Here is a 19,478-nt window from a genome sequence, read left to right on the forward strand (position 1 = left end):
GCATGAAGAAGCATGTTTCTGGAGTGCGAATGATTATAACGATTTACCGAAAAAGATGAAAAACAGTACAATATGTGGCTTAGCAACAAGCATCACCAAGAAGTATTTTCCTGGAGTGCAAATGATTATAACGATTTATAGGAAAAGAGGAAAAACAGTACAATCTGCGGCTTAGCAACAAGCATCACCAAGAAGCATTTTTCTGGAGTGCAAATGATTATAACGATTTATAGGAAAGATGGAAAACAGTATATACCTGCTGCTGAGCAACAAACAACACCAAGAAGCATTTTTATGGTGTGAAAATGATCGTGACGATTTGTAGGGAGTTCTAGAAAACTATATGTGTCTGCTGTCGCGAATTTGCTCTTTCATATAATCGTTTTATTCGGAGTACCGCGTTGGGTAAGTTTCCATACTTTTGGGATGGTTTGCCGCTCCGATATGTAAGTGAGAATCAGCACTTTAGTCCCAAGGTTTTTTATTATTGAAGTAGGAAAAAGGGACACATCACAATTCATATAAAATATTTACATCTCGTATAGTATGATTGCTCGAAAAACAAAAATGCCCAAGAAAGTCAACGAGAGACAAGACATCTCCGGAGCTCTAATCGCATCCTTCCTTCTCTCGTCCTGTTCTCCGCATCTCTCCCTTTCGTCCAGTCACCCGGTTCCCACCAACCCCATTCGAAAAGAGCCCCCACATCCGGTCAGGGGTCAGGGGTCAAGAGGGGTGTGAGAGGCGACCTTGACGAGCGTGGGAGCAGCTGTTCACGACATCTGCCACTTAAAAAAATTTTTGCTGGAGTTCAAAAGATCATGACGATTTGTGAAGTACCTTTTGAATTTGTGTCCTAATGCTGTTGAGTGTGCGAAGAAAAGTCAGACTTTGCTGACTTAAAGCCTATACTCTAATTGTGTTATGTGTGTAATGTATTTTCTCATAACAAAGCTACAGAGTTATTTATGTTAAAATACTATAAGTCAAATTGAACTAATAATTTGTATTATATACGATGCTCTGTACACTCACTCAAATAGTTTAAGTTTTAAATACAAAAATGTTGCTTGCAAAGCAACATTAATCAAAAATAAAACGTCCTTTCTTCGTATTTTAAACAATGCTTACGTTCAAAGAGCACGATCGGTAGCGACCGGTTGGTTATTCACGTGACAGCAATGACGTCAGCGGTTACTAACCGGTTGTTCACGAACCAATGCTTTATCAAACGCTTTCGGTTGATCACCAGTTAATTGCGAAAACATGACGCAGACGAATAACACGCAGGTGAAAAATACATATAATTGGTCAAAAATGTCATGTGGTTCCATCAACCAACTAGAGTTGCGGTCGACCGGTAGATCAACCAATGAGGCTCATAAAACGACATCGGAAGCAACCAGTTAACCGGTAGCTCTCAAGAACGCTGCGATTAGCAACCGGTTACTCACCGGTCGATTGGTCAGGTTCGTCGAACGCAAGCAATATGTAGCAGGCACATAACAGGCCAAAGCGTTTGAATTTCCACAAGCACCGACTCAATTGCAACAGTATCAAAGTTAATAAAATTCAAACTAAGCGTCTAACAATTTTGAACAAAGTACTTCATGACTCAAATCAAGCTAAAATCATTATTACATTCTTTCACATGTCAAAAATTCGATTATATGAAATAATAGCCTTGAAGACATGTAATATATCTTCTCTCTCTCAGATATTTTAACTGAACCATAAAAGGTTTTGATATTCGGTGTTGCCAGTTTCACATCGGTTATTGATCTTTTAAAAAAGAATGTTATTTTATTTATTTCTTTTTCTTTTTATACTTACTTGAATTTGTTAACACTTTTGAATTCGTCCACCTGGAAAAGAAAAACGAAAATTACTCTAAAAGAGTGTTTTCGCATTTAACTAAAGCGCAGTTGAATTCTGTAAAAGAAGTATTTTAAGCCGTGCTGATTTTTTTACGTGAAATTTCTAATAAAAGCTCTCAACAATTATTGATCATCGATATTTTCTGCCTTTCTGTAAAAAATAAATTTTGAAACTACTTCCAATTTTCGTTTTTGTGGAGAACATTGCAAGAAATTATTGATTGCCAGAACTTTTCAGTGCAGTTCATTGGATACATTTTTCAACCGAAATTCTATAAGAGATTTAATACTCCTTTTTTGTTGTAAAAAAAGTTTGTTGTGTAGCTCGAAATTCATCTTTTGTGAGTCGCGATACATGTAATTGAACGGAGCCACACGCCAACATTTTTACAGAACAATATTTCATGTCACATTATATTCAAAGGTTTGCTAACAACTAATCCATTTGTAAATGTTTTTAAAATTACATATTTGACATTGAAATGAAAGAAATATTACGTAGGAAAAAAACACTGCTTAACAATTAGTGAACATATTTAAAAAGGTAAACAAGAGCAATTTAATAGAACAAATAGGGAAATGTGGGGAAAAGTGAAATAGAGAAGATAACTGTTTCAAAGTGAACAAATTAGACATTTATTTTGAAAATTATAGCACATAAAGGAAGAAAAAAGTATTTTGCAATAAAAATTGCATTGAAACATTTTTAATTTTTGCAGTTACTTTGTGCTTTACAGAAAAATAAGCGGAAAATTTTACTTTTTTTTTTCTCATGGAGCGCAACGAAAAATGAATAACTTTTCTATTGAAATATTTGATCTAATGAATGTGTAAATAAAAAGAGTGAATTATCGAAAAGATATTGAAACAATAAACTAATTGGTTAAAATATTATCAGATGGATGGCGCTAAAAGCAGAGCAAAGATTTTACCATTTCACTTTGCCCCACATTTTCCTACTTTGATGAAAATAAGAGAACAACTGTGTCTCTTCTAAAGCTTGACCGCGAAGAGAAGGCGGCTGACCTTGAAGCAAACACATCATTTGTGTCGTTTGTAATAGGTTGAATGTTATTATTTTGTGATAGATAGGATGAGTAAGAACGACTCTCCCTTTTAGGGGCTTTCTGGTTGATTCCACCTATTACAAATGATACAAAATGAGGTTACGCTTCAAGGTCACCCGCCTTCTCTTCGTGGTCAAGCTATACATTTACCTCTCAATTTTTTAAACCACGCTTAAATTATTGCATCGCAATTATTACAGCGATTTGAATCATTATAGCGATATTTGGATTTTCGCGTTGCAGTGCACATAATGGGGTCGTTTCCTTCAGTCAAAAGTACTACTTTTAGTCACTGAAATTGATGGAATAAGCAAAAAAAATAACATGGAGCGAGGAAAAAAATTTCATTTTCACAACGTTTAATTTTTAATTAACTTTTTAAAAGGTCCGATTTTGAAAATAGGGCGTGGTTTTTATGACGTCCCAAATGATGTACTTTGGCGAATCTGTCTACCGTGTTTCCACTCTATGACAATCAAGAAGTGAGTTAACTGCGCTCTACACTTGCTATCAACCATATCGTTGCAAGTGCACGTGAGTAATGATATTGCGCTCTGTGAATGGCATCAGTGAATGGCTTTTCATCATTTGTGACGCCATCGGCAGAAGCGTAAACAATGAAAGCGCATCGATTAAAATAATTTTTTAAAAATATTAAACTCAATCAAATTATTTAAGAAATGTTCAGATCCTATGTTTTTAAGCATGCTCTCTCAGAAAAAAATACTTTTGAAATTTCGGAGACGACCCCATTAGCATCTATATATTTACTAAATATAAAGATTTTTAAAGTTTAATAAATTACCAAAGCGCTCTCAAGAACTGGCCAGCTGTAATTCCTTTTATATGCGAAATAGGCTGCGATGAATTAAATCAGATGGGCTTCACAAACTTAATGAAGTACGGTAAAAGTAACCGAAGTCACTGAGAAAAGCATCAATTTTTTTTTTTTTTTTAATTTCCGTTTTATTTTTTAGTCATTGTACAACATTATATACTAGTGGTACTCGCACAGTTTTGCCCGTAATAGAAAAATTAGAAGGTCTTTTGGTTCGGCTGTATATTTACAAATAATGTATGGTGAATTTTCTTGCTAATTGGCTTGTACCCATGTTACAGTTCCACGTTATGATAATTTCGTATCTTGCCAATTGGCTTGTGCCCGTGTTACGCTTCCACGTTATGATAATTTCGTAATTTACTCGTTCATCTTATGATAAGTTTGTTCTTAAAATTGGAATAGAAAAAGAACACATCGAATTTTCGAAAAATCGCTTCGAGGTGCACACCCCTATGCTACAAACTAACTTTGTGCCAAATTTCATGAAAATCGGCCAAACGGTCTAGGCGCTATGCGCGTCACGGAGATCCTGACAGACAGACAGAGATTCTGACAGACAGAGCTTTATTATTAGTAAAGATTATAAGTAAACTCACCTTGTCTTTTGGCACTTGAGGTAGTTCTAGTAGACGAATCTTGTTTTCATATTGGATCAAGGTTCCACCCTAAAAAGTTTTCAAAAGTGAAATCGTTTTTAGCAAGGTGAAAAGCTGGATTATTTTATATTTTCAAAACATTTAATACTTTCGTTAAAGAATAACTTGTAAGTTGTTTTAATAAAAGTTACATTTCGATAAAAAGCTTTTAAAGTAGAAGCCTAAATCGTTTATTCAAAGCATTGCTTCCACACTAAGTTCAGAAGTTTAAGGAAAAGAAAGACCAAATAAACTAAAAATGAAGGAAAGCTTTTTATTCCGTTAAATTCTAGATCCAAAAAGTAACAGAAAAAACATCGATGTGCTTGAAAATAACATATATATTTTGGAGAGTATATAAAATAACTTCAAACTTTTTGAGAAATAAATTTTATACAGGGTAACGGCATCAGTAACAGACATGCTTAACACATCGCTCTCAGGTTAACTCAATTTTCCGAGCCTTTTAACCCCTTAACAATCGGATAATTTTCAAGAAAACGGTCGTAAAAGTGTCTATTTTTTTAATTAAGAAAATGATATAAAAGTAAGTGTATGAACAACATGTGCATTCATTTTTTTATTTTCAATATTTTTTACATTAAAATTTTTAAAAAATTTAAAATTTTATGAAAAGTCAACAAGAAAACCCAAGCAAGCAGTGAAAATTTAAGGAATGCGTCTTTTATACATTAAAAAATAATTTTAATATTTTGTGTAATATAAGTAAAGATAAGTAAATTTTCTTGTGTGGTTAAGTTCAAAGCTTGAGATACAGAGATCAACGTAACAATCTGGTAAGTTAGAACCAAATTTCCTTTCTTCATCTCTGCAATTACGGGCGAGCGGGAAGGGGTTAATGTATTTAGATTTTTAAAACTATTTTTTCGCTCATGCAACTACATCTCATCTAATGTTTGGCTGCTTTTGGATCCTCTAAATTAGTTAATTCGAGTTTTATTTGCTCAACAACGAAAAAAGGTCTGACCTCCAGTAACAGACACCGACAATTCTGATGATACCCAGTAATAGAAAGGATGAAGAAAGGATAAGTAATGGACAGAATTCACTTCAAATCTGAACCGGTATCTCCCTAAGGTCTTCGATCTGAAACCTTATTAAATTGAAATAAACATAAAACACTGACAGACCTCGTGGTGACTGCTCATAACCTGTCTTGTAAATACCAACACAATACAAACACATAAGACACCAAACACATAAGACACCAAACATATAAGACACCAAACACATAAGACACCAAACACATAAGACACCAAACACATAAGACACCAAACACATAAGACACCAAACACATAAGACACCAAATACATAAGGCACCAAACACATAAGACACCAAATACATAAGACACCAAACACATAAGACACCAAACACATAAGACATCACCCATACAACCTAACACATAAGACCACTGTCTTGTAAATACCAACTGGCTCATAAAAATCCTTCTGATAACACTAGATGGTTGCACCGTATTCATGGGTCGCAGCAACATCAGTTTTACCCGCCTAAGTTTCTTACTATTCAAATCCAAACTTACGACTGTCTGTTACCTGACCATTGTCTGTTACTGGTGCCGTTATTCGTTATGTTTCCAATATTGTTAAAAATAATATAATACATGTTACCGTCAAAGTATGAAATCCGTTATTTTATAGAATACCTAGTTATTTAATGGAATAACTGATCGTGTCCGTTAAAGTGTAAAACTCTCTTGTATTTCATGGTTTAACTAGTAATTTTTAGCTCGTTTAAAACGAAGTCGAAAATCGTTAACTTTTTTTATCCCGTTAAAGTGTAAAATGATCTATATCATATATCTTGCACGACAAATACATTTACCTTCCACCCCTACTGCATTTATGAACTATTCTAGGCCATAGGGAGAGAACTTGTTAAGCGCTTTGGCGCCAGTTCATTCCGGTTAATTCTTGCGCGTACATTGCGTCATTTTAGTAATCCTTGTTGTAACAAACTATTTTATGGTACGTTTCCATAAATATCATTTATACGCTGCATAAATTAGATAAATTGCTTCTTTTTCATTTTAATTGTCTATCATTAGTTTATTTACAGAATAACTGGTTATTTCATTTTAGACAAATTGTTTATTTTACACTTTAACTGTCTCTCATTAGTTAATTTATAGAATACCTAGTTATTTCATAGAATAACTAGTTAAAGTGTCAAAGTAACAACATATTACACACATTAACGCACTCGATCAGTTATTTCATGGAATAACTAGGTGTTCTATAAAATAACTGCATTATATTCTTTAACGGTAAAACATACATTAAAGCGCATTTTTCTGTATGATATTTACATAAAGAAATATATTTTTTATTACATTTGAAAAAATCGTTCACGTACCTTTACATCACTTTTCGTTTTATCTGTCAATTCCATCACAAATTCATGACCTTGAGATTTTGTCGGATGTACAAGTGATTTTAAAATGTCTAAATAAAGCTAAGGACATACTTTACTGCGAAGTGAAAATTTGAAAATTGCCAGACATACATCTTCAGTGAATAGATAGAATTATATTTTCTATAGATAAATAGATAAAGGCCGACAAAAATTGTAAAATCTTTGGTGTCAGTAAATTTACAAGGTCCGGCTATTAATTTCCAGGACTGATGACATAACTGTAGCTGAACCAAAAGCCGGAAGATGGCGCTAATGATTGCATACTGAAGAGCGTTTTCTTACGCATGTGCAGTGCAATCGGCGTCATTCTAAAGTAAGCAGTTCTCGTGGAAAGGCGCATTAAAACGTATCTCTCAAATTCCTGTCGTCGAAGCGAAAATGGAGCAAAGAATTAACATTAAATTTTGCTTCAAATTGTGCAAGACAACTACAGAAACATACGAAATTTTGAAACAAGTTTACGGCGAGGAAGCGTTATTCCGCTCAAGAACTTTTGAATGGTTTAAACACTTTCCGGATGGACGCGAATTGAAAAAGTTCGCATTATGGTGACAACAGGAATTGAAAAGCTACGTTTTATTGCGCCTTTCCACAAGAACCACTTACTTCAGAATGGCGCCGATTGCACTGCACATGCGCAAGAAAACGCTCTTCAATATGTAATCATTAGCGCCATCTTCCGGCTTTTCGTTCTCTTACAGTTACGTCAGTCCTGGAAATTAATAGCCAGACCTTGTATTTCTCAGAATTTATAGGAAGGTACACAGTAGGGGGTGGGCTAAAGAATATTTTTTTATTTTTATATGGATGATGGGTAGTGCAGAAACGGTGCCATTGGTGGAGCAAAGTGCACGTAAAAGATTTGAATTTTTTTTCTAAAATTTCTTGATCTGCCGCAATTGTGTTGAAGTTGCAACTATTTTTTGATGTATTTAAGCAAAATTATTCAATGCCCATTTTGCAAATTTATTAATGTATTCTTTCCTTCGGAAAATTTAAACAATACTCAAGTAAAATGCTATTTCTCCTTTAGAAAAGTTTCAAACTTAATTTTATGTGTTTGACTTGCTTACATTATGTGTTACAGAAATTATATTGCAACTGTAACGAAAACCCTTTGAAGCGACCTCCCCTCTAAGCGGCCGAAATTTTACGAAACGGAGTGGTAGCCTCTCAGAAGGGTTTCACTGTATTAGAAAACTTTGTGCGGCGCTTTATTTGCTTTGCGTTCAAAACCAACGGAACAACCCAGAACTCATAATCAGTACGGATCCAGGGGGGTCTAAGGGGGACATAGTCCCCATCCCCATGAGGTCGGAACTTACACTAGGTAAAATCTAAATTTCGGAGATTTTTACTACTGCAACACTTTTGCGAATTTCAGTTTGTATTATGTTTAAATAAATATACGTATACACTACATATATATAGTGGCGGAGTGGTGGATAAATTGGGGGGGGGGGATAAGAGGGCTATAGTTCCCTTCCATGAGGTCTGAACTTACACTAGATAAAATCGAAACTTCAGAGATTTTCAATACTGAAATACTTTTGCGAATTTAAAGCTGTATTATATTTAAGTAAATATATACACTGTACAATAGTGGCGTATTATTGGAGGGGGGTGGATAGAGAATGTAGCCCGTCTCCTATTTGGTTAAAACTTACAACAGATTAAATTTTGATCTGCAATGGTATGGAAAGATTTGGAGGAAATCCTAGGCAAAAATGATAAAGAATTAAAATATAATGATATCATTTTTTTTTCTAGCAGATAAGAACGAAAATCGTGTTGCCATTACTACAATTATAAATTTTCAAAATTCCACTTAAAAAATTAGCAAAGCGAGAGAATGGAACATTACATAACTTTTGAACTTGCTCTTAATAATTTGTGTTGAAAACTATTCCGTTTCCAAAAATTGAACTGATTCAACAAAATGTCCATCGAACATTTTTGATTCATTACGCAATTAGCACAATATTTGCATATTGGAAAATAATTATTTTCAAAAATGATTACTTCAGGCATCAAAAAAACACCAAACTATCCGAGATCTGAATGCTATTCGATGCAATTATTATGGTTAAGAAAATGCCTACACATGCAATTACTCGAGAAAATGAGATTTTAATACTTATATAACATTGCGTTTCGAAAAAGAAACATCAGTTGAGACAATCAGAAGCAAAAAGATGTAATGGACTTTTTAAAGTTTCGAGTAAAACACATTTTAACTTCAGATCCTTAGTAAGCTTTCTTTCGTTTTTTTTCTAAATCATTCAAGGCAGCATCCACCAGAGTTATCTAAAACAGAGGAGAATTTATCCCACCATATTTGTACTGATTATCTCCAAATTTTTAATTTTGGCCCTTTGCTTCTCACTGCCTCAATTGACCATTTTTCCACACACAAAAAAAAAAATCTTATTAACTAGCTCGTTAATTCGATATAAATAATGGTTAATGGGGTCGTTTCCAAAATTTTAAAAGTATTTTATTCTGAAAGAACATGCTTAAAAACATAGGATCTAACCATTTTTGAAATAATTTGTTTAAGTTTAATATTTTTAAAAAATTACTTTAATCGATGCGCTTTCATTGTTTACATTTCTTGCCGATGACATCACAAATGATGAAATGCCATTCTGTGTTGCAATTCATAGAGCAAAATATTTAATTTGCATCTTTACTCATGTGTATTGGCAAAGATATTGTTGATAGCAAGCGTAAAGCGCAATTTTAATTCGCTGCTTGGTTATCATAACGTGGAAACGCGGTACAAAGATGCGCCAAAGATAATCATTTGTGACGTCATCAAAACCACGCTTTGTTTGAAAAATCGAACATTTTAAAAAAAAATAAATAAAAAATAACTGTTGGGAAAATGAAAGAATTTTTTGGGTCCATGTTATTGTTTTTGCTTATTCAATCAATTTCAGTGAGTAAAAGTACTACTTTTGACTGAAGGAAACAATTCCATTGTTAAATAGAAAGTAAGTTTTCAAGTTGTCATGTAACACATTACAATTTTCTTTTAATTTATTTTTATTTGCTTATTTGTATATATATTTTATTCATTATTCTTTTTTTTTTTTTTTTACTGAAATCTATCTACATTTTAAAGCTACAAGTTATCACCCCATAGCCTTACTGGTTTTTAGCTCTGTCAAGCATGTAATGTTTTCTTTTTTCGCTAGCATTTTAAATGAAGTTATTTCAAATAACGAAAAAAAATATCGGCCTAAATTTATTAATTTGATTTCGAAAGAACCGCAGCCAAGTAAATAGCGCAAAAATGTAATATATCCGCTATGGACTTGATCTTGTTGACTCCTGGTTGGCGAGTGAATCAAGCAGAGGGCGGAGCGGATAAATTCTCCCCAATTCATAGTCAACATTTTTCATAAAATGTCAGCATTTTCTAAAATCTCATGTCTCGTACTTTTAACATCAGATGGGGGTAGGGGGATGTTGTATCACAGCCAAGATCGACATCTTTCTTACTAAATACCTGATTATATGCTAAATAAAATATATAAATTAGAGTAACTCTGATCTTTTTAGTAACTGTAGATAAACAAAGAATTTATAATGAAACAGTAGGGTACGTCTTATTTTTAAAGGTGTTATTTTTTCATGAGGCACCCTCTCATTTTGTTCCTTTGAATGAAAAAAAAAAATCTCATATCTGAAAAATAAAAATTGAATAATATTTAGAAAATGCTACCACTGCTGCAAAATTTGTCAAATCTCTCTCTTTTTATTTTTTTTTAAATTTATATATTTAGTCTGGATAATAAGTAGCAATCAGTGAAAGGTTTGTATTGTCACAAAGAGAAAAATTACAATATTGCTGAATGTAAAAGACCAAAAGTGTAAACCTGTGATATAAATGGCATTACCGAACTTTCGGTTGTTTTTTTGACATTATTACATAAAATGATAACCATGAAATGCTTATTATTTTCTTGTATATATTAGAAATAGGTATTTGTGTTATGTTAAACCCAACCAACCTAATTTCATGTTGATTAAAAATGTAACAAGATATATTAGGGAGTTGATTTTTACACCATTCTTTTCACAATGAATGTAATTTTAATCACTGGTAGCACCCCTTAAATTATGATCAAATTCTATGAAACTTTTATGTGTGTATTTTTTCATCAAAAGGAAACAATTAAAGGGGTGCCCCATAAGAAATTCAAAACTTTTTTAAAAAGTGCATTATAAGACACACCCTAATGAAACAGTCTATAGCTAGGAATACCTAGAGCCGCTATATAGATAGGCCGACGCATCAGCTTAAGTTTGGCCATTTTGGATCGGATTTCTCATTGTTGCACTGCTAGGGTTACCACATCAAAGTAAAGGACTTAAAATTAAGGTTTCTTTCATTATTTATATCTAATATTTCATTTTGCGTGTTTATCAACTTTAATGGAGTTAACTTAACATTAGCTGTTTTACTCATTTTTCTTGTTAGCCACTTTTAAACAGTTATATTATTCAGAAATAAAAAATATGCATCAGACGATGTACAGTCATAAGACCTTTTTCCTTTTTTTCTCTGAAAAACGTTTAATAATTAAACTAGGCACTTTTAATATGAATTAAAATTGTTACATTACTAATACTTTTATGAACATAAAATTAAAAAGGAATATTATATTACTTTGTTATATTTATGGTGTACTACATAATGTATCATAAAAATATAGTTCATAACTTTTTGGCTATTTTAATAATGAATGAACAATATTACTATGATTAATATAATTTTTGTATTGAAAATACCATAGTTGAAAAATTAAATGTCAAAAATATCAAAATATTATGATATTTTCAAAATAAATATCGGATAAATATCGTGATACATATCGACTGATATTTTTCGGCGAACCTTGGCCATGGCATATTTGAAGGACACCTGTACTTTTACACGAAACATCCAATTAACGGCTAATTTCGCAGAGGGTAGACAAATATACTACAGTAAAACCTGTACTATTGACCACCCTTTTAAGTTGGTGACCTGTCTATATTGACCACCAATTTGCACCAAATTTGGCTGAGAATCTTGTAGTAAACCCTCTGTAAGTTGACCACCTGCTTAAGTTGACCACTAAAGTACTGCACCGCAAGTGGTCAACTTACACAGGTTTCACTGTATTTTTCCATGATCAACTGTGTAATTGCAAAGAAGGATCAACACCAGAAAGGATACTAAGGTCAACTGTCGCACCCAAATTGTCAATGTTTGAAACAAAACAGTATTCTCGACCAGTGTTAAGGAACATCTCCAGTAGTCCAGAGTTGAAGAAAGACTCGTAGAAATCACCATGGCCAGGTGGGTACCATCTGAAATGGGAACAGAGTGCTTGAAAAAATAACAAAAATGGAGATAATAATGCTAAATAGGAAAAATAGTGTGTATCTAACAGATTGATTGGAGCTCTAACGTGAAACACATTTTATTGTTATACCTATGTTTAAGCTAAAACTTCTTTGTATACAACATTTTTAGTTTTTTTTTTCTGGTGCTAAAATTATTAAACTGCTTGATGAACTGGCTTTGGAGCAAGCTACATATTATTGGTCGTGTGAAAAAAAGTCTTCTCTTAAATCGATCCCTGCTACTTTTAATGTCTGTCCTTGTGACTTATTAATGGTTATTGCAAAGCAAACTTTAACAGGAAACTGCACTCTTCTAAATTGAAAAGGATAGTCCGCCTGTGATGATGTTCTTAAAAACTTCGTTTCTAGTTTTGAAAAAATAAAAGCAAAAGACAGAAACATTATGATTTGACTTGAGAAAAGCCTCGAAGAATCACGTGAGAAACAAAACAATATCAAATTTATAGTTCGCTATCGACCAAAAGTTGAGATGAAGTACTGAATAATGATTTGAATGGAGGAAAGCCTTCGAAAATAAGGGATTTGAATTTCAATGACAGGTTTTTAATTTCGCAGAAATTAAGGGGTTTTATCATAGACTAATAATAAGAGTAGACCGAGCTATGGCAACCCTTTTGCTGCTCATAAACCAAACCATGTGACTGGTGGATATCCTAGCAACAGCGGGCCTTAATCGTAGCAGACGATCAACGCCAGCGCGAAATAAAATAAATAGAATTGATGGAACACGGAAGAATGATCTTTTATGGAGTCCGATTTGTAAATTTGTTATTCTATGTTGTAAATATTTTGTTAATATAGTGAATTTTTCGTTTAGATAGCATTGTGCATTTTCTTTAGTCAATTTCAATAACTCTCTAAGCAATAAAAGATGCAAGCGACCAAGAAAAATCAGCAAACGGTAAGATTTTTACCTACAGTTTCAATTTAAGATACCGATTAGTACATTTTTGCGTTAACGCAAAACGTTTACGCCTTTTCGTTCACGCCAACGCTGACAGCTCCAAATGAAATAAAAGTTACCGAAAACTGATCAAAAACTATTACTAATGTCAAAATAATGCATAACTAAAAGAAAAACAGTTCAATCTCCTGCACCTGGAAGTTTTTTTTAATGAAAACACATTGTCTTAAAATACATGTCGAGTGCCAAACTATAGATAATGCTGCCATCTAGCAACCATGCTGCCAAAGTCTTCGCCAAGCCCTTCCACTAGTCACGTGATACATCTATGAACCAATTTTCTTTATCAGCAAGAATGAGAAAGCTCGGTCTACTCTTATTATTAGTCTATGGGTTTTATTTAATTTCTCCCGAAGGATTGATTGGAGCTCTAACGTGAAACTCATAACGTTGAAGCGCGAAAAGAACATAAAAATTATTCTATGCATCTGCCGATTCAGCATAAAGGGCATCTTTATTTTACTCTTCACTAGCATAAATTTTATTGATAACCATATGCAGTCAGTGATGCAGCGAAGGGGTGGGGAGCACCCCCCCCCCCCAGAGCCATTGGTTTTAACATAAATGCAAATTCTAATACAGTAGTTTATGCACATGAAAACTACAAAACTGTTTTGATCAAAAAAAAACCCTTCAGAAGGTATTTTTGATCAAAAAATTCCCTCCAGAAGGTATTTTTCATCAAAAAAAAAAACTCTCCATGCGATAATTTTTATTTAAAAAAACCATCCAGAATTTATTTTTAATCAAAACCCCCTCAAGAAGGTATTTTTGATCAAAAAAACCGTTGCAGAAGATAGTTTTGGCTACGCTAGTGTACGCAGTAATGGTGTCCAACTTTCTGCGCTCCGAAAGGATTACATACTTACAAGCTGTTTATTACAATCTCGATCAAGCAGGGATGTAAATATTAAAAAACTATTATAATTAACATGCATCTCATTTGTGGCAATCAATCTCAAAATTTTAGAAATAACGTAATAATTAGGGTAACGGCACAAGTAACAGACGTGTTTAAGACATCGCTCTCAGGTTAACTAAATTTTCTGAGCTTTTTACTGTATTTAGACTTTTAAAACTATTTTTCTCTCATGCAACTACATCTCATCAAACGTTTGGTTGTTTCTGGATCCTCTGAATTAGTTAATTTTGTTTTTAGTTGCTCAATTTCGAAAAGCGGTCCGACCCCCAGTATCAGATACCAACAACTCTGATGATACCCAGAAACGGATAGGATGAGGAAAGGATAAGTAATGGACAGAATTTCTATTTTCTCTTCAAAATCGGCAAAAGTTCATTATTTTTCAATCTGAAACCTTATTAAATTCAAATGAACGTTAAACACCGGCAGACCTCGTGGTGACTGCTCATAACCTTCCCCCACTGTCTTGTAAATACCAACTGGCTCATAAGATTCACTCTGATAACACTGGATGGTTGCACCGTATTCATGGGTCGCAGCAACATCAGTTTTATCCATCTATGTTTCTTATTATTCAAATCCAAACTTACGACTGCCTGTTACTGGACCTTTGTCTGTTACTGGCGCCGTTACCCTACTGATTTAAAGTATGAATTAAATGATAAGGAAGTTAAAATTAAGCTCATATGGGGTAATCAGGCGTAGCAATTTATCTTGCTTCCTAGGTGTTATTTTTCAAACCCATTATTGGTATTAATGCAAAAGGATGACGTCAGAGTCTATACTGATGACTGGCCGAAAAAAACAAAACAATAACACAAGTATTATTTTTAAAAGCATCTTAGGCTTCCTTCACTCGAAGAAACTTAGTTGAATCAACTTTCGAACAAGCAGTTAGTTAGCAGGATGTGTAACCAGCTAGAAAAGTGAAGGAATCGCCCGGCATCCTTCACACGCCGGCATTTCCCCATTACTGGCAATTTTAATGTGATTCAATAGTTTACTCCCTAAATATAACCAACAGTGGCCAAATATAAATCAGATTTTTAAAAAAATCGCCAAGTTAGTCGCAAAGTTGGCGACAAAACTTGGTGACCAAAAGACTGGAGATATATCGCCAAGTGTTCGTCAAATTATACCACCACTTGAGTTTACATCAAAATTCACAATGATTTCCCCTCAAAAAGGGGCAAAAGACCCCTTTAGAAACACCCGAATGCAACCAAAAGGAGAGGAGAGGTTCACAACTAGACCCCACTAGGAGTCTACGTACCAAATTACAACTTTCTAGGACATACCGTTCTTGAATTATGCGACATACATACGCACATACATACGTACATACAGACATCACGAGAAAACTCGTTGTAATTAACTTGGGAACCGTCAAATTGGATATTTCGCGTGTCTATACGTTCTTATGCACTTATCCACGTGTGGTCGAGTCGAAAAAAAAACTCAACATTCATTCGGGGGTGAGCAAAATGGAAGTTAAGGTCGATTTTTGGGTGAAAATTTTTTCGCGAATACACTACTTCCTTTTTGTAAAAGGAAGTAAAAAGTACTCACGATTCTGGATCAGGATCTCTTAGACTCCGACCGATTGGCAGCAAACTTTCTTTATTAAGCCTAGGATACCTGAAAAAAGAAATCAACAGTTAAAAAATTAAATAAATTCCTCTTTTTAATGTTTTTTTTTTCTACTTTTATACACTTTATTTTAATCATTTCTTAGTTTAAAAAGTTTGAGGAAATAATTTGAGGGAACACAGGATCTTAATTTTTACATATATAGTTTATGACTGTTTGACCCCAGCTTTATCAAATACAGCAGATTGTTCTGAAAACAAAATTGTTTGTATAGTTTCTCTTCAACTTACTTAAACTCAAAAGAAAAAAAAAATGAGTATGTGTTTTTCTTATCAATACCAGTCTAGAAGTTAGTTAACAAAGCATTTAATTTCAATGCAAAATCAAAAGGTATTGCTCAAAGTTTTGGCGCAGTTCAATTCTAGTATTATCAGTATACAAGGAACATTGAAAATAGCACGAAATTTTGCGTATAAGAAGTTACATCTGATATGCAAAAGATCCAAGTTTGGTATCAATGCCCATGACCGTTTCCCCTACATTATCGGTGGAATGGGGTCGTTTCCAAAATTTTAAAAGGATTTTTTTCTGAAAGAGCATGTTTAAAAACATAGGATCGGACCATTTTTAAATAATTTATTTAAGTTTAATATTTTTAAAAAATTACTTAAATCGGCGCGCTTTCATTGTTTACCCTTCTGTCGTGTGACATCACAAATGATGAAATGCCATTCACTGAACAAAATATTTAATTCGCATCTTTACTCACGTGTATTGAAACGATATGGTTGATAGGAAGCGTAGAGCGCAATTTTAATTCATTGCTTGATTATCATAACGTGGAACTATGGTAGAAAGATGCGCCAAAATACATCATTTGTGACGTCATAAAGACCAAGCCTTGTTTGAAAAATCGGACATTTTAAAAAATTAATTTAAAAAAAACTGTTGGGAAAATGAAAGTATTTTTCGAGTCTATGTTTTTTTTTTTTTACTGTATCAATTTCAATGACAAAAAATACTACATTTGACTGAAGGAAACATCTTCATTGGGGAAAAGGTGCCCAATGGAGGCCCAATAAACCAGTGCATAATTCAAGATTTATAAATGTTACGATTACATCCTGATTGTTGAAGAACCTTAATGAGTAAAGGATGCCAGGTAGACGAGTTAAAAAGCGTTTGTCACAGTTAAGCGAGTTTGAGAGAGGTTTAATCATCTGCATGAAAATTGCAGGCTAGTCGACGAGCCGTGTTGCTACCCAGGTGAATCGTTCGAAGTGTTCCGTTACAAACTGTTGAGGGCAGTGGACACGAGATGGTACCCACGTGCGAAAAACTGGGTCTACAACGACCAGGAAGACGACGAGGAGAGAGGATCGAAGGATCGTGCGGCAAGCGGTCGTGGATCCCATAGTGACTCGTTCCCATTGAGAAGGAATACTAATGGAGGGAGCCATAGCAAATGTCTCAGTGAAATAAGCTTGGGACCCAATGTTTCCCAGGTCAGGTGACTTGTTTGGCTGGGAAGTTGTCGCGTTTTGGCACGCATTCGCTCTTTTGGCATTAAATAATTTTCAGACGACGCGACGGCGCTTATTATGAAGTCGGGCCTACAAATCAGAGGAACTCCTTTACCGCATAATAATAAATAAATAAATAAATAAATAACGGATACAAATACAGGCCTATCATTCAAATTCCCTCTCCCCATTTCTTTACGGATTTTAAAATGTAATGTAATTGCAGTTTTCATGTATTTTGATGTTTATTCCCTTAAATGGCGGGCATGTACAAATATCAGTTTAAAGTGTTCTGTTATTGACAGAAAATTTATGGATTCATATGTATTGTAATCAATGTTTTGAAATGATTTCATACGCAGGCATACTAGTATTTAAATTGAAGCATAAAAATAGCAAATCTTTATTCTTGCGCATCTGCTGTTCACAGGAGCTTGGCGAGAAGATACTCGCCAACAAAGCAAATATACACAAAATGCTTAAGAGCCGTTAAAATAATTACTAGTTAAGTAAAAAGTGTTTTTATGGAACTAAAATGTAATTTGCACTCAAGATATACAATGTTTTATAACTTTTATAGGTAAAATAAGTACAAAAATTTAAAAATCATAGGCAACTGTGGAATATGTACTCGTAGAATGCATGTAAATGTTTTTTTTCTTTATTTAGAAGTAAAAAACATCGTACATGTAAGGGAAAAGTTACTGAACCTCCTGGTGTGGCTTTTTCCTCACAGTTTACAATGCTAGAATACTTCACTATTACTATAAATCTAATTTTTCCCTTCTACAGTTAAAGGTTGTTATCATGCATCGCTTCAGCTAATGAAAACTTCTTCAGCGGTTACGGTCAACTCGAAATTGCTCCCCAGGTCACATGGTACTGTTGCCGTATCGAGATAGTAGGGTTGCACTCTCTCCATCTATTCCTTCTCAATGCTCGTTCCGCCATACAAGCAGACTTAGGGATAGCAGTAGCAGTCGTTCCCCGAAGCATTTCTAGAGACATTTTGCGGAAGTGAATCTTCTGTCCAAGCGCTTTTTTCGTGTACTCTCTTTAACACCAAAGCATAGGCAACTACGTCAAAAATGATGCGAAACCAGAGCGATGAGGGATGTCACTGACTGGCAAAAAATGGTGTTCAGCGATGAATCCCTGTTCGTTTTGGGGTCAGCTGATAACCGCGCACGGTTGTGGAGGCGACCTGGAAAAAGGTACCATCCCACCCATTCTATTGGACGACACACTGCCCGCACAGCGGCATAATGGTCTGGGGGGGGGGGGGCATAACCTATGATAGCCTGTCCACTCTAGTTGTGGTACGTGGAACCTTTATGGACCAGTCTTATGTTAATGACATTCTGCAACCACATGCAGGACCGTTCCTAAATGGTCTCACAGGGGCAATTTTCCAGCAAGATAATGCTCGCCCGCGTGCAGCTAAAGTTGCTCAAGACTTCTTACTTCCTCTTTAAACTCTTCCATGGCCAGCCCGCTCCCCCGACTTCTCCCCTATAGAGCATGTATGGGATCAGCTCAAACGTCAGATGCCACCGTGCTACTCTATGCAAGATTTAGAAGTGGATGTTAAAAATCATCTACCTCAGGACAACATCAGACGTTTACTTAGCTCAATCCGTACCTTGTTGCGACATGCATTGTAGCAAGAGAAGTCCAACGTGCTATTGAAAAAGCCCTGTACTTATCTCATTTCTTAACTTGTATTTGTTTAATTGTCTAGATTTTGGGACCAAGTGGATCTCTCACCTGATTTATTCTATAACTTTCACTTCAATCCAATGCTTCCTTAAGGTGGCGCTATTTTCATAAGTCCGGAGTGTAAAATTGTATGCTTTTGGGCAGTTTACTACATGTCTTTTATAGATTTTCGCGCGCCCCATGTAATACTCGTACCTCTCTATGATAACCATCGGTTGAAGAGACAGCGAATCCTGCATTTGCATTGAGGAACATCTGAGAAATCTTACGACTATACCAGAATTGGTTTCAGAAACAGATGAGAAAACAACAGTTGATTTCATGCAAGGAGTCGTTCCCAAATGATGTCAAGTCTTGGAGGAGGCTTGCGAAATTGCGACAGTTTACGACAAGGGGCAACTAGAAATGTGACATCACACATTTTTGTAACAAAATATGTTTATGAAAAACAGCATGACGTGTGA

General features: G+C 34.5%; 1 protein-coding gene across 1 annotated transcript in view; it reads right to left on the reverse strand.

Moving 5' to 3' along the window:
- Positions 1-19,478, reverse strand: part of LOC129224124 (UTP--glucose-1-phosphate uridylyltransferase-like) — a 74,414-nt gene that overhangs the window by 16,489 nt on the left and 38,447 nt on the right. Inside the window, exons 6-10 of the mRNA XM_054858537.1 lie at positions 15,752-15,820; positions 12,106-12,239; positions 6,816-6,904; positions 4,382-4,450; positions 1,834-1,865 (exon numbers count right to left, since the gene is read on the reverse strand). Of these exons, the coding sequence (XP_054714512.1) occupies positions 1,834-1,865; positions 4,382-4,450; positions 6,816-6,904; positions 12,106-12,239; positions 15,752-15,820 (393 nt within the window). The remainder of the gene's footprint in view (positions 1-1,833; positions 1,866-4,381; positions 4,451-6,815; positions 6,905-12,105; positions 12,240-15,751; positions 15,821-19,478) is intronic.

This window comes from Uloborus diversus, chromosome 6 (assembly GCF_026930045.1).
Source record: "Uloborus diversus isolate 005 chromosome 6, Udiv.v.3.1, whole genome shotgun sequence".
NCBI classification, from domain to species: Eukaryota; Metazoa; Arthropoda; class Arachnida; order Araneae; family Uloboridae; genus Uloborus; species Uloborus diversus.